At 38.5% G+C, this 26,265-nt stretch overlaps 1 protein-coding gene across 10 annotated transcripts in view; it reads left to right on the plus strand.

Moving 5' to 3' along the window:
* MAGI2 (membrane associated guanylate kinase, WW and PDZ domain containing 2) overlaps positions 1-26,265 on the plus strand; it is a 763,738-nt gene that overhangs the window by 730,579 nt on the left and 6,894 nt on the right. For 7 of the 10 annotated variants that reach the window (XM_074869887.1, XM_074869888.1, XM_074869878.1 and 4 more), the window contains one exon: positions 9,417-9,555. In XM_074869887.1, coding sequence (XP_074725988.1) covers positions 9,417-9,555 — 139 coding nt within the window. Of the gene's footprint in view, positions 1-9,416; positions 9,556-15,442; positions 15,554-26,265 lie in introns of all 10 variants that reach the window. The other 3 variants (XM_074869884.1, XM_074869886.1, XM_074869885.1) reach the window with 2 other exon arrangements.

The raw sequence follows: 26,265 nt of genomic DNA on the forward strand, positions 1-26,265 counted from the left end.
ATTTTTTAACCATTTATTTGAATTTGTTCATGCTTCTGACATTCCTGATATACTGTGTCAATGGATTCCAAAGATAAATGCTTGCATTGTTTGAAAAAAGCTCCTTGTTTTGTTTGTAGCTACAACATAATAATCTTATGATTGCTTCTTCTTTTTCTGTGTCGTTCCTTATTCTATTGATTTATATCATATCCACCTTTTTCCCACTGAACTTTACCAGTCTAGTTCATCTTGCCTCATAAGAGAGCTGTTCTTTACCCCTGATCAGCCTCACTGGCCTCTTCCAAACCATTTCTCAATCTATCACATTCATTTGGAGGTGGAAGCACCAAAACACTCTCCATTTTTCAAGACATTGGTGCTCCTAAATGACATAATGATGGCTTCTCCTTTATTCTCTACTCTTTCCCTAATGGTTAATATTCTGTTTGCTTTTTGACTGAGCTGACATTTTCAGTGACCTAACTGCAAGGACTATGAGATCTGTCTCTTCAGGGGTAATGGTTAATTTAAAGTGATTGTGTATGTAATTTTCCACATGTACTTTACTTGGCGCATAGCACTTAGCAACACTGAATTTCACCTGCTGCTTTAACACACAGCATTGTGCTATTTTTTTACAGCTTTTAACTTTAAGTTTAAATTTGTCAATCCTGCATGGTATTGTGTTGCCTGCAAATCTTATCATCTCAGTCTTCAACCTCTTCACCATGCCATTTACAAATATGCTGAACAGAATAATCACTATGGTAAGGTCTTTTGATTGTGAAAACGTGACCACTTATTTAAAGCATTTTTTTCCTAGAATTTATTCTCTTACCTAGAAGACCCTGTTCTTTCTTATACCACAGCAGAGCGTTTACTGAAGGTTTTACTGTTAAAAGCTTTCTGAAAATGTCAGTATACTAACCAGATCACATTTATCTATATAGTCATTGAGAGCTCCAGTGACCTGCAATAGATTTTTGAGAAATGGCTTCCCTCTACAATAGCCACACTGACCCTTCCCCACTATATCATCATTATCCATGTGCCAACTAACCCTCACCATCCTTATTGCTTCCTTCCATCTGCTCAATTGAACATGAGACTCACTTGGTTACTTTCCAAGACCTTAAAGAGTGGTGTCACACTTGCCACTTCCCATTCCTCAGCTATTCAGCAATTTACTGATTTAGGCACTAGATTACATCCTGTAGCTACTGGTTCAGCAGCTTCATATCCAAGTTCCTTTAGAGTTGAGGATGAAAGCCATCTACTTCTGGTGGTTTCTTAGTGTCCATTTCATCAGTTTATTATAAAATCTTTGCCACTTACCCTGCTGTTGGAGTCAGTTGCTCAGACTTACTCCCTGTGGGGAGGACCTTCTGCAGGAGTTTTGCTGCCCTCCTCTTTACCAAACAATGATGCAAATAATTTATCTAACTACTTTCTGTGGTCTTTTCTATCTTGCACCCAAACTGTCTTTTGAGATCTTGGTTTTCTGACAGGCTCTGCACCTCTGGTATGTTTGAAAGTATATTCTTAGCTCTTACATTTTAGCATTTTTCCTCCTTAAAATCTTTTTCTGGTTTTATGTTTATCTTGTCACAGTTTTTATTCTTTTCTGTTTTGCTGCTTGGATGCAATTTTGGATGAAGCAGTCTCTGTGCCCAGGCTTCTATGTAGGATCTATAAAATCAGCTTGTCAGATCTTGAATTTGCTTTAACTTTTGCCTAATGGGAACTGCATGAGACCATCAAGAATATACCAGAAAAAATTCTTCTTCCTTTTTAACAGTATCTACTGGTTCCCATCCATTACTGTAGTGGTGAAGTACATGCTATTAATATTACATAATGCTACACTGAGTCATCCTAGCTCTATTTTTAAAAAGTAATGGTATATCAATTAATTCCAGTAGGATAATGAATTTTCCTTTTATCTTTGACACATTTAATTCACATATACATGGATTATTTTGCAACAATGCTGCAGAAGGCATCAAGTCTACTGTAGTACCAGAACTCCACTTTGCTGTCTTGTTAGCTACTCACCACTGCAAACTCCATTTCTCTCTCCTGCACTTGCATTCTCTGCAGACACTAGGTCATGCACATTTTCCACTTTCCAAGCTCTCTTTCTGTAATAGCACTTCTAATGTTTCTCCCTCTCTCAGGAAAAGGTGAAAAAGTTAAAAGAAAAAAAAGCTGGAGCACCTGCTGAGGAGTGGTGTGAAAGCCATTTCTTGCTCTGCACCAGCTCAATCCATGTCCTATGGACCCTCTCTTCCCCGCAACATGCCCTCCCCACAAGAGCAGCTCTCTTTGGGAACAAAGGGCCTGGCATTTCCAGGGGTAAGAAGCCACAGCTGCTTAAACAGCTGGTTGGCCACAGAAAAAAAGAGTTTGTAACTCTAAACCTCCATGGGTGGTTGCTTCAAAAGTGACATGGGACATATTAGTGTAATTCCTCCAAAGAGAAATGCTATGTCTGTTCTACTGGGACACCCAAGCTCACGTACCTAAAATGCAATGGAGGGAGTCCAAGACTAGAATCCCCCATTCCTTTGCTCAGGCTACACATTACACCTGGGATTTCCAGGCAGTACAGATTCACCAAAATAGATATTCTGAAGTTGCTATTTGGTCTCCAAGTACAGACAATCTCAGCCTTTTGGACTCATTAACAATAACAACAGCAACAAATAACATGCAAAAAATGTTTCAGTTATAAAAACAGAATGCCTGTATAAAAGGAATTAAGTGTAATTAGTCTCTTTCCTGAGGTTTAATTATAAAATGCATTAATAAAATGACAGATAGCAATGCCCTCTGCACAAATCATTTGAGGCTGCTTTTATCATTAGATTTCCTCATTTAACATAGAATGAAAATGTGCATACACAATTCATTTCATTTTGTGCAACCAGGAACTATACAGCTGCTTAGAGACTGTTCCTTACACAATGACAGAGGCAAACACGCACAAGGCTATCGTCAGTAGTTTAAAAGTACATTTGAGCAAGGAAAAACCTCATTACTGAATTAAAGCTGTATGTATTTCCTTCTGATTTAACCTGCTTCTGAAATTCTGTTTGTATATATGGTTGGCTTTTTTTAACAAGACAGGTAATAATTACTATAAATTATGGCCAGAACAAAGACTTCACAGATAAACTCACATGTACTAGAGGCACTTTATTCTAATGATTCAGAGAAGCTTTACAATTTTCTTTCTAATTAACCTATCAATAGTGATGTCACTTAAACATTCCTTAGGAATATTATCTTCTCATTATTGCCAGAAAACATGCTGCCCAATTTTATAGCTCAGTTGTTCTTACGCATGGATGGAGCATCTGAATTAACTTGAATTGAAACAGATTTTTTTAAGAGACATTTCCCATACACACAAACTACTTCCATAATTACATTTAAATCATTAATATTCAAATTTAAAAACATCAAGGGGGGAAGCATTCAGTGTTTACTTTGTGCTTGCACATTGTAAGAATATAACAGAGGAGCATTCCCTTTATCAAATGCCATCAGGTCAGGAGGAGAACCAGTGGGTTTGGGTAGACATTTATTCCAAACAGCATAGAAATTCAGCCAGGGCCACATTCTGTAGGAAGAAAGAAACACAATGAGAAATCAATGTGTGTAATATTGCCCGATTCATAGCTGCAAAGAGCTCATTCCTCCAGAATAAATACAGCTCAGGCAGCAGCCGTGCAAGCTTCCCAGACTGGTTTGCCAATGCGTTTCAACCTTAAGCTGGTGGGAATGTCTGAAGGGTGCAGAGGTTGATCACTCCGGCTTTGTAGTCTTTGCTGAAGACTGCCAGAAAGGTTACAAATCATAACTGATGCCAGTTCAGGCAGTGTCCTGCAATGCAGGGCCTGCCTGTTGGGAGCGGGAAGGGGCCCATCCGTCCGTTTTGCATGACTGGCCACCAAACAGCTGCCAGCCCTGCAAAGGGATGCATACACTGCAGCTCCACGCACGGATCCTGTGAAACAGCACCTTCAAATTAAAGTTTATTCCAAAGTGCTGAAGGCAGTCTGTGGCTTTGTGAGATTTCAAGGGCTGTGCTGTCAAACGTTTTCCCTGCTATTTGTGGGTTTAAAACTTGGTGATTAGGATGCATGTGTCCTCTCAGGCTGTCATGCAAAAAACTGTACCTGAATGGCATGGGAGCTGGAGGTATTATTTTATGGATGTCTAACTTTCCAGATCCAGGGAATTGTTTTTTCTGTTAATTTCTTGACTAAAATGAAATCCTTAAAGTGTAAAATGACAGAGGACCTAAATGCCATGCAAAACAATAATGTCGCTACATTGAAGTTTATCTCTTAAAATATTCTGGAGTTTCATCTGAAAAGCTTTATATCTCCACAGAAGGCAGCTTGCTGAAATGGCTCTTTAAAATAATGGTCGGATATTCAATTGCATAACTCTCCATGAAAGGAGCTAATGCCACAGGGTCACACCCAATAAAAATTTTAGACACTCAAAGCTTGATGCTGCGACACCTGTGGCTGGTGTCCCGCTAGATGCAGAGAGAAGATTAAATGTGTCAGAATGATATCCAAGCAGTCTGCTTGGATAAAGTGTAAAAAAGAACAAGAAAAGCTAACATAAATATATTAAGAGAAATATGAAGAATGGGGGAAAAAAGGTCCATTTCTTGCTGAGAATGTGGAGAAGGCTGAAATATTAAGTGCCTTCTTTTATCAGTCTTCATTGAGATGTTCAGAAGGATCATAAACTTACATCAACTTCAACAAAGACAAATTAGTATAAATCAGAATAAGGAGAAAACTGCGTAAAGCATACTTAGATTCAAGTCAGCTGAACATGCTGATGTTCATGTATGCTCAATGACTAAGAGAAAGTAATTTCTAGACTATTAGCAGTTAAGTCCAAGAATTCATGGAGGACAAGAAAGTTAGTAGCAGACTAGAGAAAGGAAAACATATTCCCTATTTTTAAAGTCAAATAATAGAGAAAAGTTCCTTTAACTTTCATTCTCAGAAATAATCTGTGACAAATTACCAAAAAGTTGAGAAAATCCGCCAACATGTAAATTGTGGAAAGCAAATCTTGTCATACCAGTCTAATTTTCATTTCTTATTTCTGATTTTCATTTTTATTTGTGAAAAATGGGGAAGGAGAATGTATGAGTCATCTTATTTTCACCTTTCCACAACACCTTGTATGAAATTCGTAGAAAAAGGATGGTGAAATGAAGTCTAGGTGGAATCACTGTAATGTGGTTACTGAAAATAATCCCTCCCAAAAGCTGCTCTGAATGGTTTGCTCCTGAATAGCTATTACAAGTGTGAAATTACAAGTGTGGTTCTGAGGGGTCTAGAATGAAACAATCTTGATTCAATAATTGCATTAATAACTGGAGACCTATTGATAAATAATAAAATAAAATTTATAGATGCCAAGATGTCACTATTCATAGAGGGTTTAAAAGGACTTTGAGGAACAGACTTAGATTTCAAAATGAAAATTTCATACTAAAGCAGTCAAGCTGATAAAATTCACTGAGGTGCACTGTGCTCGGTTTAGGGCAGAGAAATCAGATGTACAGTGTAAAATGGATAACTGCCTAGACAATACTGCTGGGGATAATCTCAGAATCCAAGCTAACCATGAGTCACAAATACGATGTGTTACAAAAAGGCAAAGGTCTCATTCTGGGCACATTATTAATAAGTGTTTCTCCCTCATGGGAAGAATGTTATCATTTTGATCTGTTCTGCCTACCCCCCACCTTAGTAATATCTGCAGCTTGGAGAATATGGACAGACTTGGAAGGATCCAGAAGAGAAGTATAGAGAAATGTTCTGTGTGGTATAAAACTGCAGGAATCATCTTTTGATCCTGAAAAGAGAGCAATGAGGATCCCATATAACAGGCACTGGATCCTTTTTGGACCTGTTTCTATACTTACCTTTACCTCTGGCCTCACCTTGGTGCATCTTCAATATGTGGGTATATCTAAGGTCCTCTTAAACAATCACTGGATTTAAAAAAGACAGAACTAGCCTCACAAAAAGCTATTCCATAATAGAAAAGATGAGAGAGCAAACACATCTGAATGCCTGGACAGAGAGAAAGGTTTCCTCCCATATCAGACATAAGAGAATCTACATCGATGAGGAGGGGAGGTTATGTATTTTTAACTGCAGAAAAAATAAGGGTAGGAATTTGTACCTTATTAGACACATGGGGAACCACTCCTCAGTCAAGATTTTCTCTTCTGTATGAATTCCCCAGGTGTGAGTGTAAAGTCTAATTGAAGCTTTTCTCAGGGTAAGAGTGTTGGCAACATTTCTTTTTCTTGTTGTTTTTCTTATCTAATCAGAGCTGGGCTTGTGCTGCAAAGGCAGTATAATTCAGTTCTACATCAGTCAGCCACAAGACACAAATGCATGGAACACAACCCACTGCCTCTGCAACTGTTCGTTTTACCTCTGATCTCACAATTTCTGATGTAAATTTCAGAGTACCTAATTTTTGCAGACTTGTTTCTCTCCCCTCCTTCAGTCACACAACCAAGATGCTGATCTTTTTTAAGCTTTCTCAGGTTATTTGCACATAAGATTTTATAATAAAGGGAACTATCAAATCAGCTACATGCTGCCTACAGAGAGAAAAATATTTTAATCCACTGAAATACAGAAAAGGTTACATTAATACAAGATAGTTCCTGCATATTGACCAATGAGAACAGAAGAAAGACAAACAGCAAGGGAAAAATGTGACATTAACTTAACCTTTTTACATATTAAACTGTATTAAAATCTCTTTCTGTCTTTCTGCTCCAGAGTGCAGAGGATTTCATTTGAAAGACTGTACGTGCTCTGCACAGCTTTCATCAGTACTCCTTTTAAAGGCTATTTATCAAGGAGTGTTAAAAACACCTCCTTCATTTGATCTCATCTGGCACTTCTTCTCTCAAAACATGCTAACAAGATCATTTTAAATACCTTCTGCAAAATGTGGTCTATCCAGGCAACATGACCAAAGAAAAGCTGTCTTTAAGTCTTTGAAAAAATCTGAGTTTACTTTTATAGGATTTCTACCAGGGTTTAATTGTCTCATGACATTTAGAAACAGTTTTTCCCAAACTGGTTGAATTTTGTCTGTATTTGGCCTGGCTGATGTCCTATTGGGAGTGGGGGGGTGGGGGTGGGGTGTGGAGTGGTGGTGCTACAAATCCATCTTTTGTCTGTATTACAGAAGTGGTAAGACATATTTTTCTGTTGCGTGGAAAACAATGAGTGGCTGCACTCTGAGTGTTTGCAGCAACCACATCCTACCAATGGCTCCAAAAGTCAGGGTGATACAAACAGCCTTGCATGGCCAAGCCTGGGGGACAACTCTCCACAATCCAGAGAGCACTTGCGCTGTGCGTCACTGTGGCCTGGAGGTCATCAGAAATGTCCAAAAAAGTGTACTGCGTGGTGCAACCAAATGCATTCTTCCTAACAGAGAAAATCCACCAAGGAAGAAATTTGCACTGCAAAAATAAGGCCTTTTTGCACAAAATAATCCTGACTTTTTTCCCCACTGCTCAGTCTGCAGCATTTACAAAGTGTGATAGCAAGGCTGAGAGGTTTTACTCAGATCAATGGCTTTTTAGTTAAGTAAAGTACTGGCATAGATTGCGTACAGGATCCTGGAAGAGTTCTTAAAATAGATTGCAACTCCTAGTGACAAAGTATGAATTCCTATTGAAAAACACTTTTAGTAGCATTCTTTCTGTCTCTGAACAAAAGTAGGGACTAGATAACTTCTTGACATCCCTTTCAGTTTTCCCTGATGCTAAGTGTTTTGTTGACATTTAATATTATGCACATTTATTTGGTAAATACTATATTTCAAACTCAGGAAGGAAGGAAAGCCTCTGAAGGATTACACTTTTAGTTGACAGAAATACAATAGTAACGAAGAAAACATACACAACAGAAAACCAAGGCCAGCAAGGACAGGCTTGTAAGAGGAAAATGAAGTGCTCGTCATCTTGAAATCTGTATATTCTCCTTAAAACCCTCTCTAGGATGCATGCAGCATTTCTGTTTTAGTGCAGTGGATATGCAGGGTGAGGAAGCTGTAGATGCAGACCAAGGCAGGTGTGATCTTGCCGAGCAGATGTGCTCCCCTAGCACTGATAAACGAATTTGCTGAACCCACTCAAATGAGACCCTCATGCACCCCTCTTGGCTGCCCATCACCTGGACCCACACCTCTACCAGTGCCAGGAGATCAGCCCTCCTTGTGGACTTTGTCTGGGTCACCCCTCCGATGGGGCTGGGAGGCTTCTGCAACACAGCTGCAAAACACGAACTCCAAAGGCTGTGGTGCTGCTAATATGAGGTTCACGCTTTGCCTCACCATGTTGCCCATTTAACTCTCTCACAAAATAAGTGAGCCGCTGTGGTATTGCAGCACCAAACAAGCTGTAGAGCTGTTGCTTCCTACACGTGCTGTCTGCTGTTCTGACCAGGCACAGCAGAAAGCAACCGCTCCGCTATTCATGGAGAAGGTTTCCAGCATTGAAAGGCAGCTCTTCTCATGGAGAGAAGAGCAAAAACAAAAACATCCCAGTGGGAGGCAAAGCCGGGAGAGAGATTGGGGTGGATACAAGACACAGACATCAGTGCCCCATTTTACACCTCTAGAAATAGAGGCAGAAAACTAATAATGAAGCTAACTCTGACTAGAAATCCAGCCAGGAGATGAGTGGCAGAAGTCTGTAATCAGAACTTTGGAGTCAGCTGCTGTAAGTAGACAGCTCAGCCAGGGGCTGTGCTTACTCTGAGCAAATCCTTCTGTGGATAAATAGTTCAAAGCATGCTCTTGTAAGAACTCCAGCAAATCTGCGTGTCCTGTGCCATAGTGCTAACCTTTCTTTGTTTAATAGCTTGCTTCATAACAACTCTTTATTTGGTGTGAAATTTTACTACCAAGATTTGGATATTCAAATGATGGATCTTTGTATTTGTGCTTTGAACCTCTCTTTTCTCTATCAAAACAGCAAGCTAAATGCAGCAAAGGTCTTCTTGGGCCCACACAACACTGCAAGTTAAGGTGTAGCACAGATAACGTTTCCAGTGATTCCAATATATCAAGCAATTCAAAAAAAACCTCTTACGTGTAGAAGACGTGAGGCAAGTTACAAATGCATTACACTGATTTTGGCAGAAGACGAGCAGCATTTGATATACCACATTCAGAATCCACTTTGGAGATTGTTTAATCTGCCAGTAATATCCCTCAGACAGACAGGAACAAATTTACCTTGATGTGTCTGTCTGTCATTCAGGTAACCTGTGATCCATTGAATATGTCTCTTTCTGAAACGCTCATTTTACTGCAGTTCTGTCTGACTCAATATTCTTCTTGCCTGACAGGTAGGAGATCAAATAATTGAAATAAATGGAGAAAGCACAAGGGACATGACACATGCCAGAGCAATAGAGCTAATCAAGTCTGGTGGCAGGAGAGTGCGACTGTTGTTGAAACGTGGAACAGGCCAGGTCCCAGAATATGGTGGGTTTTCATCTTTTCATTTTTCTGTGTGCATGAACCTATATAAATTAATTATATTGCTTTTGAGTTAGTAGCAATTTCAGATATTTATATATAATAATATCCTGAGGCACATTAAGTATAGACTTAAGTGCTTACCTGAGTAGAAGTGGAGTTATTCACACGTTTAAGTATTTCCCTGTCTCAAGACCATATATGTGTGTACATCACTGTCGTCTGCTGCCCTCCCGACACAGGCAATGGCTTATAAGATCTGCATTGGAGGAAGCACCTTGAACCTGTTAGGGGACATCTCTGAGTGTGCTGGGAGTTGCTGATTTGTCAATAAACTGTCCTTTTCTTCCTCTATTGGTACTTCTCTGCACATTTTGAATCACAGCAGATGATCTTGTTGCCATGCAGTTGAGTGGCTCAGGCTTAAACTCAGAGCATTAACAAGAATGTATTTCTTTCTTTGACAACCTCACCCATTATATTACCTCTGACAATAGACACGGATGATCAAGTAGAAGCCAACTCTGAATGAAAAAGAAGACTTTGCTCATTGTGGTGAGAAAGCAGGATCCATTCTTCTCATGTTTTGTTTCAGAGGGACTTCTGGGACTTTTTTCAGTATTTCAAAAAGTGTGAGTCATTTAAACAATATAGAAAACTTATTTCACTACTGAAATGACAAGAAGTAAAAATAAATTATCCAAAGGTAATTTCAAAGACAAAAAGCTCTTTTTTAAAATTGAAATCATGGCTTACTCTAAAGTATGGTGTGACAATGTCCTATATTTACATAAGTTCTATGATATGCACAGCTGGGCCTGAAATCTCACAGGAAAAGGGGTTTTTTTGATGAAAATTCCTTGACTTCTTTATGCTAGGAGGTCCAGAACTCTGTTAAACTTTTCTAATGTTACTTCTGAAGTTCCAGCATCATTTCTGATTAGAATCAGAAACTGCAGTAGCATATGAAAATTCAAAGTAATACTGAAGCTTAACTGTAGGTCAGTCTTTGTTACCAACATAAATTCATTACCTCTATTGGAGACATTAAAGTCAGCTCCATTGAAAGTCAGCACTCTCCTGGCTGTCAGTATACATGGTAATTTCACCATTTTCTTCTCTAAACTAGAGCTAATTCTGTGGCTGAGGCAATACTTGGGATAGTGTATATGGCATTTTTTCCAGCTTTGAAGAGCTTCTGAATAAGGGCAGCGAGGACAGGCCATAGCCCACTCATCTGGTGATAAAGTTAGTGAGTTATACTTTTGGTGAGTAGGAACAAATTCAGACTGGCTTTCAGGGATTATAACAAATCAGTACTAAGACATTTAATATAATTTTTAACCAGTATATAATCCTTCCAGAGAGACCTTCAACAGAGATTCAGATCACCTCCAAATCTGTTTTGTAGGGAGTGGTGCATCAATTTTAATGCAAGAACAAACAAATGTCCAGGACTGATATAGTGGTAGAAATCCTTCTCAAATAGCAGAACCATATACCAGCAGTTCTCTAGTTCCTCAGAAAACAATTTAATCTAAGGGGAGTCACAGAAGGGTGCCATGAGCAAAGAATCGATTGCAGTTCAGACCCATTCCAAATGTGACTTTCTTAAGATCCCAGTTCTGGATGGCACTTAAACCAAGGTTTATAGGAGATCCAAAATAAATGTCATTATTTTTATAATCTTATAAATCTTTACCTTATTCCAGAATCATAAGAAAATGTAAATAGTTGGAAAAAAGGTTCAGTGTAAATAGCATGGTTTTGGGAAAACAAATCTCCTGACAGGTGTAAATGTGCATGAGCCTTCCCTTCCCCAGAAGAACATGAGTAGAAAATACAGATAAACCACTACAGGCACCATTTATAGTGCTAACAGAAAAAAGCAAGACAATTTCACAGGACTGTTTAAAGCCATGCTTCCCATTCAGGAAGGCATTTGGAATGCTTAGCAGTAGTTGTGTAAAAATGCAGATTACTTCAAAATAAAAGTTGCTACAAAGAAGTGCTGTTTAATCAGATCATTTTCCTAGCTGCATCCCCAGCTTACAGCTCCGTATGGGAGAACTAAGTAGCTGTGCTTGAAAGCCGTGTTGGCCTACTGCACTGAAAAAGCAGTAAAAGTGTTCAGGAGTTACTTTGTAATGTACACACAACCTATAGAAAGCATCACAGCAAAGGACAAAGTCCACATGTCAGCAGTTCTTAATATGTGCATTACGTGGACAGAGAAATGTTAATGCTGTATCCAGTCTGCAGGCAGAATGGAAGCAAATTGAGAGGATGCCTGTTGAAATTAACTGAGATATTAAAGTCTTCCCTAGGTCATTTCCCAAAGCAATAAGAAATACTCTAAGAACAAACAGAAAGTACACATAAAAACCAACAGCAACCTGCTTAGGAAGTTAAAAACAGAAATTAACAAACAGAAACTACTGAAACTGGAGGTCATGTCTTGAGAAGTCCGGATCTCAAGGGTAAGTCATCGTGCTGCAAAGAATGTCTGTCAGAGTATTAATGACTGAGATCCCCAGAAAGGATGTCCTTTCCAAATAATGGAAAATTTAATGCAGAGAAGATTGTGACATTAAGCTCGAGGACAAAGTGGTCCTGAGGACAGCAGATAAACTAGTCAATATTTAGTAGTTCCCTCTTCTTCCCACCAGAATTGCATGGCTGAGATGTAACAAGACTAATTGGGAGAATTTTTTACTGAAATAATCAGCCTTTTTTTTTTTTTTTTAAGCGCATACATGTCAGAAATATTTCCTATTTGCATTAGAGTCCTGCTATAGAGACCATCAGTGGGAATAAGACTTAGTTAAGTATAAAAATGCAAGGCTGGAGGACTGAGCTGATAGCTGGATTGCAACGGTGGTGTGCAGCAGAAGATTAGGGAGAAATATAAAAGCAGAACAAGTGTACTAGGGTCCTCTCCTGGATATTCTCACTCAGTCTCTGACAAGTGAAATGGACAGGGACCTCTCAAGTCACTTGTACTAATGCTGTGTTTAAAGACCTTTCCAACAGCAGTGGCATTCAGCCTCACAGCATTAAAAAGAAGGAAGTTTACCTAGAGCAACCTCAACCAACCAGCCAAAACCAATCACATTATCGTCTCTTAGCCTTCAACTTTTTGATTTTCCTTATGCAATATAATCAATGCTTTTTAAATTCCAGAGCCGTGTTTCTGTTAGTACAAAATATGTCGGTATATATTTAAGTGCAAGAAAAATCAGTGTTTGAATGATGATGTGATTGACATCAGTAAAAGTAGTGTTAGGAAAAATCATCAATGGTAAGAAAGTGATTTGTGAAAGAAAAGAATGTGCATTGAAAAGAAGAAAGCAGTCAGTGAAGAAACAAAGAACAAGCTCCTGGGAGGATGTAAATCTCCTGAATGAGTTATGTCAGTTTATGCTGCCTGGAAATATGTCCCTACAAGTACATCTCAGAAAATTCTGGCTGAGCTGAAGCACTATTCAAACCTAGGGGAAGAAACAAAGTGTGCTGCAAATGCATCATTTACCTCAACTCCAGCTGTTGATATTGCTTGAAGACAAATTCCAAAGATCCCAGAACACTTCAGAGGGAGAAATCCCCTTGTAGAGTGCACAGTAGCATCCAAATATATGGGAAGGAGCATGGATATGATTAATGCCCCAAAACAATAGTTGATTTCACAGCAGGGTGCAACAAAAGAAGCTTAGAAAACAGATGTTTTATCACCCGGCATCTGAGAACATGTTTGCTGAGGATAAGGATAGCCAGAGGAACTGTGCTTCCACTGAAGGTGAATTATCACAGCTCATCCAAACCTAAAGAACATCAGCATCATCTTTCATAAGAAATAGTCTGCCAGCCATGTTCTCCAAAAAACCAAGTCATAGTAAGAAATCATATTACTGTCCAAGAAAGACTAGAAATACTGCTGGGAATCGTCATCCCAAAATGTACTTATTGCCTGGGGAGTCTGACTGGAGGGAGTGTAAGGTTTCATATATGTCACAGGACACAAAACTCAGTCATCATTGTAGCACTGAGCACTTCTCAGAATGGCATTAAATACAACTTGAATAAAATGATAGACCAAGATTTTTTGTGGAATGGCTGCCTAATTTCCTGTGTATGAATCTACCTAAGAGGTTATGGACTTCAGTATGAGCTACTGGCTGTGCAGCACTTCTAAAAATCTGTCTGCTCACACTGCAGGAGCCTAATTACAGGTGATCATATATTTCAGGCCTTAGCCATAGCCATATAAACACCATAAGAAAGAAGGACACGTACATTGAGCAGCCAAACAGCGGCATCCCTAAAGGCAAAACATGGGAAAACTGTTCACAAAATCCAAAAATAGTAACATTAAAGATAAGTAAAACTAACAAATCACAGCCTCTCCATCCAGAAATGAGTTCTGCAGGAGGCAAGTTAATTCTAATGATGGATCAGCCCCAGGAAGCTACAGTTTTCTCTGAGAAAAACCAGTTTTCTCTAAATATCTATGGAAGAAGGTCCCTAGGAAAGCCAGGGATGTTTCATTCTCAATCCCAGCAGTCCTGGCAGCTTGCTTCATCTGCCTTACAGCTCCTAGCCTTTCCCAGCTGGAGCTTTCATTACTCAAAGCTACATTAAAATATATAAGTTCCTAGAAGTATCTGAAAGCAATGAATCTTATAACCAAATAATTGCAAACAGGGCATAAAGGTGGAGGAGGCTGAGGCACGGTTAACACTCGTAGGTGGACTCCATCCCTCCAGCAAGGCACAACCTCCTGCCCCAGATGCTTTCAGTCTGGCACTGCAGAGGGAGCAGAAACACTGAATTTCACCTGTGAAGAACATCTAGAAGAAAGCTAATTCATTTCCCTTCCTGCTTTCACAGCAGGACTTCAAAATCATACTTTCTATCAAGTTTGGTAGTTTTTCACTTAGTTATAAGTTGCTTATGAGCTCCTAAAGAAAGTTGTAAGTTTTAGAGACTCCATCCCCTTCACACTGAGATTTTGGAAAACTTTTCCATTGCTCTGTCTTGGAAATCTGGATCTGGCCCTGAGCATGCTAGGTCACTGTGTGATGCTAACACACACAGAACCACGAGAACCAGAGTCACTGAGATTTGGTGAACAAGGAATCTGTGTCAGGGGGCTGGTTGGTGCTTTGTGGATTTACACAATGGTGGTTCTTTCCTTCTCTCCCCCCACCTTGTTTGACTTCATTAAAAGACATGTCCTGGGGTTGCACTGTGCATTTTTGGAATCTCTGTTGCTTCACATAATGCTAAATTATGTACAAAACTCACCCTATGCGTTCATGACATTCAGGTGATTTTACAGAACTAGAGTTTAGATTTGGTTTTGGCTATTTAAGGGAGGAAGAGTTCTGTATGCAAAAAGTAAAGTCTCAGTATACACAAAATCATGACTGGTTAACAGATAAAAGCTACAAGTTATTTAGCAGTAATTTTTGAAGAGCCTTGAAGAAACTCTCAGTTCATTTTTCAGCACTATCCCACCAACAAAATCAAAAAATGTCAGAGTTGATACCAATACAAGGACTTTTCACACCAATAAATTGGCACAGTTCTGAAACGCATTAAACCCTTTGCTTTTGATTTGTTATGACTCCTTCAGAAAGCACCTCAAGATGTACTCCACATCCATAGTCCAGGTGAATCTACGTCCTGAATATATATGCACAGTAGTTTCAGTCATCCACTAATATTTAGACTTACAGCATGCTTATTTGTCTTAGCTTTACAGAAATACTTCTTTCCTGTTACGTATAAGCTTTTTAGTCAGTTCTTCTAAACTTACTAAGAATTCTCTGCTCTAACAATAATAAAATATCTGTATGTCACTGGTTCTGTTAATTCTAATGATTGGTCCTAGGCTGTTCCTCCCCTTCCTTTAGGAATGGTACCTTCCAGTCTCTCCATGTGCATGAAAAGTGACAAGCATGGGTCCCCATATTTCTACTTATTGGGCCACCCTAAAGACACGGTTTGTAAACTCTGCATGTATATTATCTTTCTCTAATACACTTCTGTTTCTCACAACTGTTAATAGAATCTTTTCCAACGTTTTCTTACACTCTAGCTCACTTAATAGCTTCTACAGTGTTTGACTTCTCTTTCATAACTAATTATCTTAGATATCAAAGCAGTTACGCATTTTACAAATAATCCTAGATAACAAATATCCTAGGTAACTGGTTTTTCATGTTACACTGCTGCTAGTGCAAGAAACACAGCCATAGGTCTGTTATATATACACTTCTTCTCATGACAAAAATTTATCCTTTGAATATGACTTTTCAGATAGAAAATCTTAAATTTTTGAGAACTAAGGCTGTAATTTTCCCCTTCCTTATGGTACTTGGCTTGCAAGAATATTAGTAATGTGAAGGTGGAAGTTAGATGCTGATCTCAAACAATATTTATATGCAGCCTCTTGAAGAAATAACTAATGTAAAATTGAAGACTTTTTGGAACATGCTGTAAGGCAATACTCATTTTTTAAACCCGGTGGCTATGCTGAATTTACACATAGCACTTTTCCACTTGATTTCAAGCTATTTTCTTCATAAATCAGATCCAACTGCACAGATTGTTCAGATACATAAAATTTGTAATACAGAGTCATGGCCCAGAAATGATACCTGGAAAGCAAAGGAAAACAAAAACTTATTTTTCCTATTTTTTGTATTGCCTGCTGTCATCACAGAAAACGCAGAAGTGTTCAGATGCATTCAGTGTGTCTGCTGTTGACTTTGTACAATGTAGTATATTTGCTAAAATTATAAGGCCAGTCTCACACTATTGAAGTAGACAGAATGGAAATAGAAAAGGAGTTATACCCAAATGTGTACTCCTAGCCTTTGAGCTTCAAGCAGGTCCTCCAGTGTGACACCCACAGAATTCATGTCCCCAGCACTCAGGCACTAAGCTGTGCTTAAGTTATCAGTCTTGTGCATGCAAATCCAGGTAATCTAACTGATGGCTTGCATGTGTTTCCAGTTACATCTTCTTTCCAATTTGTATCTATAAATAAGAATTTTTTTAACACATACTTTGCTAGTGTTGAGCTGGACACATCTAGAGGCCATCTGAAAATTGTACCCATGTGGTTCAAGTGTGTATGTCACCATTGGAGACCTCCTAGGAACAAAAAAGTTCCTGTATAGTGTAGAAATCTGAATTGCACCATTCCTTGAAGTCATTCTCACCTTGTTTCTGCTTTGTTCTTCACTAAAAGTAGTTCAGAGAGATTATGAGGTTAAAAATCCAGGCTGACATTAGGGCCATTTTGCAAGTCTCAGTTGTCAAGCATAGCAAGTTCAGTGAACTCCAGTTCCACCACAAGTGTTATATATTTATAACCACAACTTTCTATTCATTATCTTTATTTTTCCTCCTATAGCATAATGGACACAGGAAATAAGTCTTTTTTTCCTGAAATAAGTAGAAACATAAATCCTCTATGAATACAGCTAAAGTTAGTTTCGCCCAGTCACTCAGCTGTGAATGGTTCTGATTATTTGGCAGGAAGTGTTAGGACAGAATATTTTTCCCAGTAAAATATATCCAGAATATCAAAAGCAATTTAGTTTGGGTCCACACCAAAACCAAAATATTTGACTGATAAAAAAGTAATATCGGGTCAAATGAAAATATGTCTGTTATAAAATGTTTCCATTTCAGGTGTTTTTAATGAAAAAGTTTTGAGGGGAAGGATTTTCCTAAAAGGACAGTTTTGCAATGGGCCTTTTCCCAACCAAAACTGTAGTTGTGCTACCATTCATTAGAACACTGATCAGGGATGTAAGTCAAATTTCCTGATGTAGAACAGATATATTGACCATTCTAGCATGCCTTAGGAGAGGCCCCTACCATAACATCATAGTGCAGTCTGCTATGCCTCTACATTTCTCCCTCAGGAATTGTTCCATTTTGTATAAATAATCACTTATAGAAGATGATCAGCAGGCTTACTTGAAGTTAGATATAGCACAGGAGAGATGCAGGTGCTAGAAGGTAGTTTAGAAAGTACACCCAGATCAAGTGGTATGTGCCTGTGCTTCCTAACACCATGGGCTTAGTAGCTCTTACTAGTGAACACTGCATTTGTATTTGCAAAAATAGATGAAAAAATGGGAGCTTATACTGTGTTTTTATTGACTGAATACAGTTAAATCCTTCCAAAATCTCCAGTCAGCTGCAAAATGTATTTTTCTAGTTCTTTAACTCTGTTAGTATATCTGAAGCTTTTATGTTTCTCTAATAAATGGCTAAAGCATCTTGGCCTATACATTTAAGCCAGCTACTCCTACCTGTTCAGAGTACTGATCAGACAATCCTATTCATCCTATTTTTAATGCTCATTTTATAAATCTCTAGAGCTGAGGTTGGATGTTATTTGAAACTTGAAGTACCCCATATATCATTCATCTGATGTGAGTGCAAAAATCAATAGTCATTTTGGAAAAGTGCCCTTTCCTCTGTGACTACCTTGGTAGAACTGCAAACAGTCATTCATATTCCCGCTGCATTTCCAATACCACCTTCTTATTTCTAGCAATACCAACTTAATTTCAGGAGCCTGTGGTGTGTAAAAAAATTAAAAAAGGACTAACTAAATACTGGTTAATAAAATTGGTCTAAACCATCAGGCAATTTGAATATGGGCTCCCAAAGGTCGTAGCTGTTTTATTGCTATGGGTAAAAACTATTCAAGGACAAAATTGAATATTAAAATTTGCTCTACAAACATGTCTTTAGTATTTAATAAATATGAGCAGCTGGCAGGAAAGTAGAACATCCTTCTGTTAAATAACAGTATATGTGTATGTATATGTGGGTGTGTATAGTTATTTCTGTCTTACAGCAAATTTCTATTTTATAAGACATGTAGACCTTTTACATAGGTATCCCTTGATATAGAAAACACTATTTTGAAAGGAATAGGGACACATGGGATGACATTTTCAGTCTTGTGGCAATGTTTTTGAGCTTCCAGGGAAGCACTACCTTTTCCTTACTTTCTAAATGCAAAAATACTGAGTCTTTTCCGTAGTCCTAAACATTGTTTTGGCAATTACACTCCCAGTGGCTTTGGCCAGTCCAGCTGAATTCTCTAACCCATGATTCCCCCATCTGTATAATGGAGATGGTAATATTTACTTACCTATCTCATGGGAGTGTTACAGGGATTAATTATTTAATGCTTGAAAAACACTTTAAAATTCCTAGTTGACTTCTCAGTATTATTATTAAAGCAGAACCTCACTAATCCACATGCGTTATAATGCACACCAAAATTGGCAGTGGCCCCCCACATCTGAGCAAAGATTCAATAATAAGGCTGTTGAGCAAGTTCTCTTATTACTAAGGTTTAATTATTATAATATAATATTCTGGAGTAGATTTACTAATATCGTGTAAAGTGTAGATAATTACAGCTAAACTACAGTGAATAAAACAGTTGAACAAACATTATCCCTCTCTTTGTTCACATAAACTGGAAAGCAGACTTACCAGCCAAAGAAGGGAAAAGTCCCACCCACAAATCTTTTTCTAACTTTTTTTTGTGGCTTCCTGTGTTTTCATCCAGTTGACAATATTAGAAGATAAGCACCCAAAATACAGGGCCTGGAAGAACGCAGCCATCCCTCTGTATCCATAACATCAGCTTTTCCTTTCTTCATGTAAACCAGAAAAATAGAAAAAACAAGAATTCAGTAATACTTACTGTGTCTTTACAGTTTGCCATAGGATTAAGTCCAATCTTCTGCTGTTGCAGCATAACGTCCCATAAAATCCCTCTCCTGCTGCTCATTTTGCAGTCTCTCTCATTTGCAGATTTGCAGTGGGGCCCAATTAATAACAAGACAGCATCACTCTAAGTTGTCCTTAATCAGAGTTAGCTTCCCTACACGTCTGTGATGGTATCCTTGCAATATAGAGCTATGTACCGAAGGGAACAGTATGAAGGCACAATCCATTATTCCTGTGGCCTGGCCCAGTAATTCTCATCATGAGGGCTGTGCAGTAACTGCTTCAGTGGCTAGATTCCAAGGGAGCTAAACCCGGTTCCACATAGAAACACAGAATTATTTAGGTTGGCAAAGACCCTTAAGATCATCAAGTCCCACCATTAACCTAACACTGCCAAGTCCACCAATAAACCATGTCCCTAAACGCCAAGTCTACACATCTTTTAAATACCTCCAGGGATGGTGACTCAACCACTTCCCTGGGCAGCCTGTTCCAATCTCTTCAGCATAGCCAGTTTTCTGCAATGGCATGCATTTCCCCATAGTAGAGCAGAGCCAGTCATCTACACTTTTAAGTAAATAGTGATTTGGGGAGGTAAAGCTTCATACTCTTTAGAGAGACCCGGAAACTATTGTGTGTCGTCCTCTGGCTTGACATGAACAAGAACATTTTATCTTCGTACCTCCCATCAAAGACTCCATCTTCAAGAATATCAGCTGAACTTGGGATACAATGGTTTTGAACTTATTTATGTGATCTTTTAATTGATCTGTGGTTATCCAGGTACAAGAAGTCTGTCATTTTAGCTTGCTCAAAAGAATCCATAAACAGCTATCAGGTCCTTTAGGTACAAAAGCACAGCCATGAAAGTACAAAAAGCGATTACAAAAGTACAAGAGGCAATCAAGCTGTATCAGAAAATCCTTGCCAGCAGCCTGATGCTATGATACCCAAGACTAAATTAAACTAACAAGGCCTCTTATGATTCTCATCAGAAATTTGATGACTCTAAATGGTCAAATAGAGAGTGACATAAAAAACTGTTATTCCAGCCATTAGAGAGGAGAAGGCAAGCTTTGTCCATAGAGGGACTTGTAGTTGGCCCTGCCGCTGCCCTTCTCACTTCACCATCCCATGGTGCAGTTCCCGGCTGATGCTTTGTGGCCTGACCACAGGGAGAGGTTAGCAGAGTTCGTGGCCTCTGTCAGATTTCTTATAGCTTGTTACTCCTACCTTAGGAAAGAAACGTCAGAAAATGAAATGCATTTTTTTTACTTTGACAAAACGAGGTAACTGTCACTCTCCAGCTGACACTGAACCATAGAGCACATTATATTTTGCAGAGCTACAGCAACACATGTGCAACCCAGAATTTTAAACATCTGGATTTTCTAACAACACGTAGTTTATGTTTACTCATTAGCAGATGAATATTACAATGTGACATTCATTTGTTCGTGCACTTCCATCTCATTATACAGTTTTCAGAGAAGATTGTCTCAGCATCCAAAAGATATCAGATACCACAACAGCCCCACAGCAAACGTGGTCCCAGGGTCAGTTCTGCACCTTCAGTGCCCAGTGGCCTCCAGTCTGAAAAGAGTTTGCTAAAGAGAGACTAAACTATTTCTGCAGCTTACACCCTAAGCAGGACAGGAATACGTATTCATGAGCTTTGTAAATAAGAATGCCTTCAAACCAAGTTATGTGTTTTGCTTAAGATCCTGATGAGATCTTAAGTGAAAACACAAACACTCAGCACCTGCCAGAAACAACTTTCTAGAGGCATTTCATATTCAATCAAAACACTCTGAATTCCTCACTTATTAAATACATTTTATATATTATCTACCTGCCTTTAATACTGACAGCTATTTATCGACCAGATAGGATGTGATGCCTACTGTTAACACCCATTTTAGCTGTGATAATTAATAATTTTAATATTTAAGTTTAATTAAGTGTGTAATATCCAGCTCTTAAATTATTCAGTCTCTGCACAATGTTTTTCATTAATACCACACATTCTATTAACATATTTATGAACACCTTTTATGACTTAATGTGGCTTAATTCTATTAATAAAAACTAATTTTAAAGTCATTATCTTTTTTAATTATACAGTAACTTGCAATATAGATTTTCGAGCTCCAGCATGGCTCTGGAAGAGAACTGCTGATGTTTCTGCAGCTTCTACTCTACTGCCTGATCACACAGAAAAAATAAAACCTTCTTTACTGAAGGGATGAGGTTCTTTTGCCTGGGTAGCTCTGATCTGATAGATACGTGAGATGCTCAGCACTTCAAAAAGGGTACCAAACCGCCTGAAGGACCTAGTGAATGATGATGTGTGGTTAGAGCAACATCACTCAAGACTAGCACTTAGGCTGTCCGTAGACTTAACACTGATACAGCAGTGAGGAGCTTGCTGTGGAGGATAAAAGCACTATACAGGCTGCAACTTTTCATTTCAGCTGTTCACAGTATGAGTGAGTAATCCTATAACATTTATGCAGATACATTAACTTGATTCAAGGAAAAATCAAATTTACCAAGTTCACTCAGATTAGTGATCATGATCATTAGTTTACATATTTAATGGATAGGACCGTTTAGTAGACCTATATCTATTGAACAAGCCAAAATGAGTCTTGGAATGAGTGTTAAACTGTGTAATCATAATAATCTGGCCTTAAGATTCACAGCCAGAAGACTTACAGTAAGTTAGTAAACTGATTTACTGAATTAATATACCTGTTTCAAGTCTGAAATATACCCTGTTTGTAAGTGTGGTGCTTGGTTATTTTTTCCCTCTCCCATTCTGCACTTTAGGTTGTTTTTTTCTGCATTGAAAAATTGCCCTTTTTTGTTCTTGCTATTGTAAGGGCAGTGTTAAACTTATCTCGGTCGTATTGTAAGATGTGACTGATGTTGTTGGAGAGAGCCAAATGATGCAGAGCTTAGGTATTATTAAAAAATCACAGTGAATTCCCTATGGATGTGATTTATATTTAAGGGATGAAGAACGACAGGGTAACCAGGAGAGGGCTAAAGCAGCACCGCAGGGTCATCCAAGTCCTGGAGGCAATCCAGTCCACCTGCTCTCCAGGGCAGAAACTCTGAGTGCTTCTGAAATCATTAGTTATCTCCTGTATTAGCCTGAAAGGTCTCAGGCCACTTACTTGCAGTGACCTGTGCTTGCTATAAAGCGCCTGATGGGAGATGATGGGTGTAGATCACTGTGTCCATTCACTCAGCTTTGATCCACAGCCTCCAAAAGGGCTTCCCAGAAGGAGCTCCCCAACGCTGGTTGTGTACACATTCAACAGAAGAGCAGACATCTATTTCCACAGGCCTTCTGAGACACCTCTCTCTCTGACTCTGTAAGGCAATTAAATTATTATCTCAAGTGATTAGGAGAGTAAAATACTGGTGAAGCAGTGTCATAATTAAAAAACTAACTCAGGGAAAGGGATTTATGGAGGATGCACTGGGTATAGTGTAGGATCAGAAACAGCACAGAATAAGAATAGGAACTCTCCAAGTCAGATCAATCACTTCGCATGTTTCTTTGTTAACCATCTTTGAAGAATACATTACATAAAAAATTGAAAAGTGCTTTCATCCACAGTGCTTTCTACAGATTAAAGCCAACACAAATCAATGTGTGTGACTTTCTTGTTTCAAGAAAACATTCAACATTTTTCTAAAGGTTTTTTAAAATTTTTTCCTTGCAATATGCAGTTTTGCCCTCTCTGCCCCAAGTTTAAATTTTCCCTTTCTCTCTGTTCACTTAGCCCAAAAACGAGCAATATCATCTCCTGAGCTTCTGCATATTTGGTATTCCAAGCATAACTAACAATCTGGTCTTTCTGAAGTGTGTTTCAATAATACTCAAATTAGATCTCTGAACATGAAAGCACTTTTTCTAACAAACCTCCATGCAAAGTACAGAAATGATGATGAAAGTGAATTTTACCTGAGATGAGATCATTCAAAGTCTCATCAGATGGCCCTTGCAAGAGCTCTATGAACACCATCTCTGCTGTAAAAATATTTGGGACATCTTCCATTTAATATCTAGGTAAAGTATACAATGGAAGATGACTATAATGAACCCAAAGGAACTGAATTTTTGCTCATCAGTAATAATTAGTAACATGAAAAGAAGTAGGACATCAAAGTATCAATGTCACTGGGAACTGAATAAAGCAAGAAGTAAAGCTGTGCTTCCCAGTGTTGGAATAGGTCAATGACTGAATTTTCTGGATGCAAAATTAAACATTTGAAGTTTACAGAGATAAAAGTATTCCTCACTTACCCTACATTTACAGTCACATCTCTTCAGTTCTTGTGGACATCTGCAGAAGCCATGCCACCAATAGCTCCCAGTAGTAGTAGTGCCCCCTTCTTCCAAGATCAGACCAGTGACAAAAATAAAAATGCACAATGACTTTTGTGACAGAGAGACTAGGCCTGGCATTGTTTCATACTCCAAACATTGGTCTTTCTTAATGAATAGTCCTACTTTTCTGAAAATGCTGAGCACAGAAGTCAGAAGTAAAAGATGCAGGGACTCAGATGTATGCTTGTTCTCCTGTAATCTTTCATGACTTTGTTAGCACTCTGTTTACACTGACCAACCATCCTCAACCTTTGCAAAAAACAAATGTGCAAAGCCAAAAAACCAAATTACTAGAAAGCAGAAAAATTCCACTCTTAAGCAAAGTTACATTTACAAGCTACTATAAACACTCAGTCACCGTGACATTACTGAGTACAAACAGGCAACCAGTATAATAAATGTGGTTACATTAAGATAGCAAGAAATTGGATTAGGTTTTCATTGCATCAGAAACAAGACTTCACAATACCAAACAGATCACTTAAATGCATGTGTAGGAAAAGTAGTTCATATACCAAAATAACTGAGTATAACCTGTATTTATTCTTATAAATATATATGGCATGTATGTCATTTCTGTACATAGAAGAAACATTTTGCACCCATAGCACACTGCTGTCATAGCTTAAGGAAAAAAAAAAAAGCATAAGGGCAGTGCTAATGGTGAGAAGGCTATCCTGGATGTGCCCATGGTGACTGACCAAACAAAGGACCAAACAAAGGACCGTATCACAGCAGAAGGTGCCTAAATTCAATGAAGTTTGTTTCCAGATATATTGACATTGAGGGATCTGAACGTGGATAAGTACGGTGGAAGGGGAGCCAAGCAAAGTGTAATTTGTGAGAAAACATTTGCATAACACTATTGAATAATTAACAAGAAGTGTAAGTTTATAGCCAGAAGTATAGGGAGCCTGTAAATTGGGGGAAGAGCTCATTGCCACTCACTTTCCAGGTGAGGCTGGGAGAAAGGGTAGCGTATTGTGTCATGTTTGCATGAGGCTGACAGCTGGACAGAAGGTACCAAGAGCTTTTCTAACCTTCCAAACCTCAGAGAATCATTTATTTCAGGAGACAAAGAGTGCTGTATGTCTGGGTTGCGGAACCTCCAGGATGAAAGATTAAAAAATCTTTAAATATTCTGAAATATCCCTCCTTAGAGAGCGTTAAAGACAAGCTGCAGGAGACCAATGCAATCAGGAACATCACAGACATGTCAAGCTATAATGAGAAAGAGCCAAATGCATTCCTGGTGTAACACTGCCAACATTAGTGGATACTCACCAGGGGACAATTTGTCCCATTTTCGTTATTAGCAGCATCTGTAAGAACCGTTTGCCACCTTCTGGCAATACATAATTTCAGACAAAAAGTTGGAAAGAAAAATAAAGCACCATATTTTTTATTTAATCAAAACATCTTTGATTCCCTAGGAAAATAATTCTGGGAAGATACAAAAACAGCTGCTTAGACATTTCAGGAAATGTTTCATTCAGACTACTGAAAGCATTGAACGCTTTAATATGTTGTTCATTATTCACATAATTTGGAGACTAAAAAGGTGTTGAGATTTTATTTTACTTAATAAAATGTGATGTCATTTTTACTTAACATTACTATTAAATATTAAATTAATATTAGTACTTTATGGTTAATTTTATCTGATGAAAAATCCCATATTCCTGATAAACTATCAAGCAGTTATTTAAAATATTTTGATGCAAAAGGAGAACCTAGTCATAAGTCTGAGGTCTAACCACTCTTCACCTGACATCTTGGCAGAGCAGATAATTAAGCACAGCAAGACTAGACATGACAGAATCTTAGAAGGACAACCTGTAAAGAAAACATAAGTATTGCAGGAAACTACACAAACTTATCAGTAGGCTGACCTCTTTCCTCTGACTTAGTACCTAGGCAAAGCTCAGATAGTAAGATAGGCAGACCTCTGTCTTCCATTAGCAGTAAAGCCAAGTTTCTTTTGCTAGTGGTTCAGACATAAACCATCAGCAAGCACTGGATCCAGGTAGAAGACTAGGCTTTGGTTAAGAGAGAAGTAAGCAGACACATGAGAGTAGTACCCTCACTTCAATTCCGTTGAACCGTGTGTAAGCTGAGGTAGCAAAACAAACGATTCATGTATATGGCAGTTCTACCTCAAATGACAAAGCCTTTAAACAGAAAACTTCTGCTCCTGATGTTTTCCCCTTGTCACTCTTCTTCCAAAATGGCTGTGTTCATCTCCTACTTGTCCTCCTACACACTCGAGATCTTGTGTCTGTAGTGTCTCTTACTCAGTTAGCAATTTACTCCTTGCCTGGGAGTTATGCAAAACAGGTCGTAGGTGAGTCATTCTTACACATCCCATGGAGAAGTGCCGCCAACCTGCACGACGGTGGCTTGTGGAAACTAAAAGCCACCCAGAAAACACCTACTAAATTACACCAAATCAAATGCTATCACAGTGACAGATTATAGTGCTGGTCCCAACTCATTTATCTTGTCTAAATTAGTAGGTCAAGGGAGATTTTTTT

The sequence above is a fragment of the Strix uralensis genome, chromosome 5 (genome assembly GCF_047716275.1).
Source record: "Strix uralensis isolate ZFMK-TIS-50842 chromosome 5, bStrUra1, whole genome shotgun sequence".
Taxonomy (NCBI): domain Eukaryota; kingdom Metazoa; phylum Chordata; class Aves; order Strigiformes; family Strigidae; genus Strix; species Strix uralensis.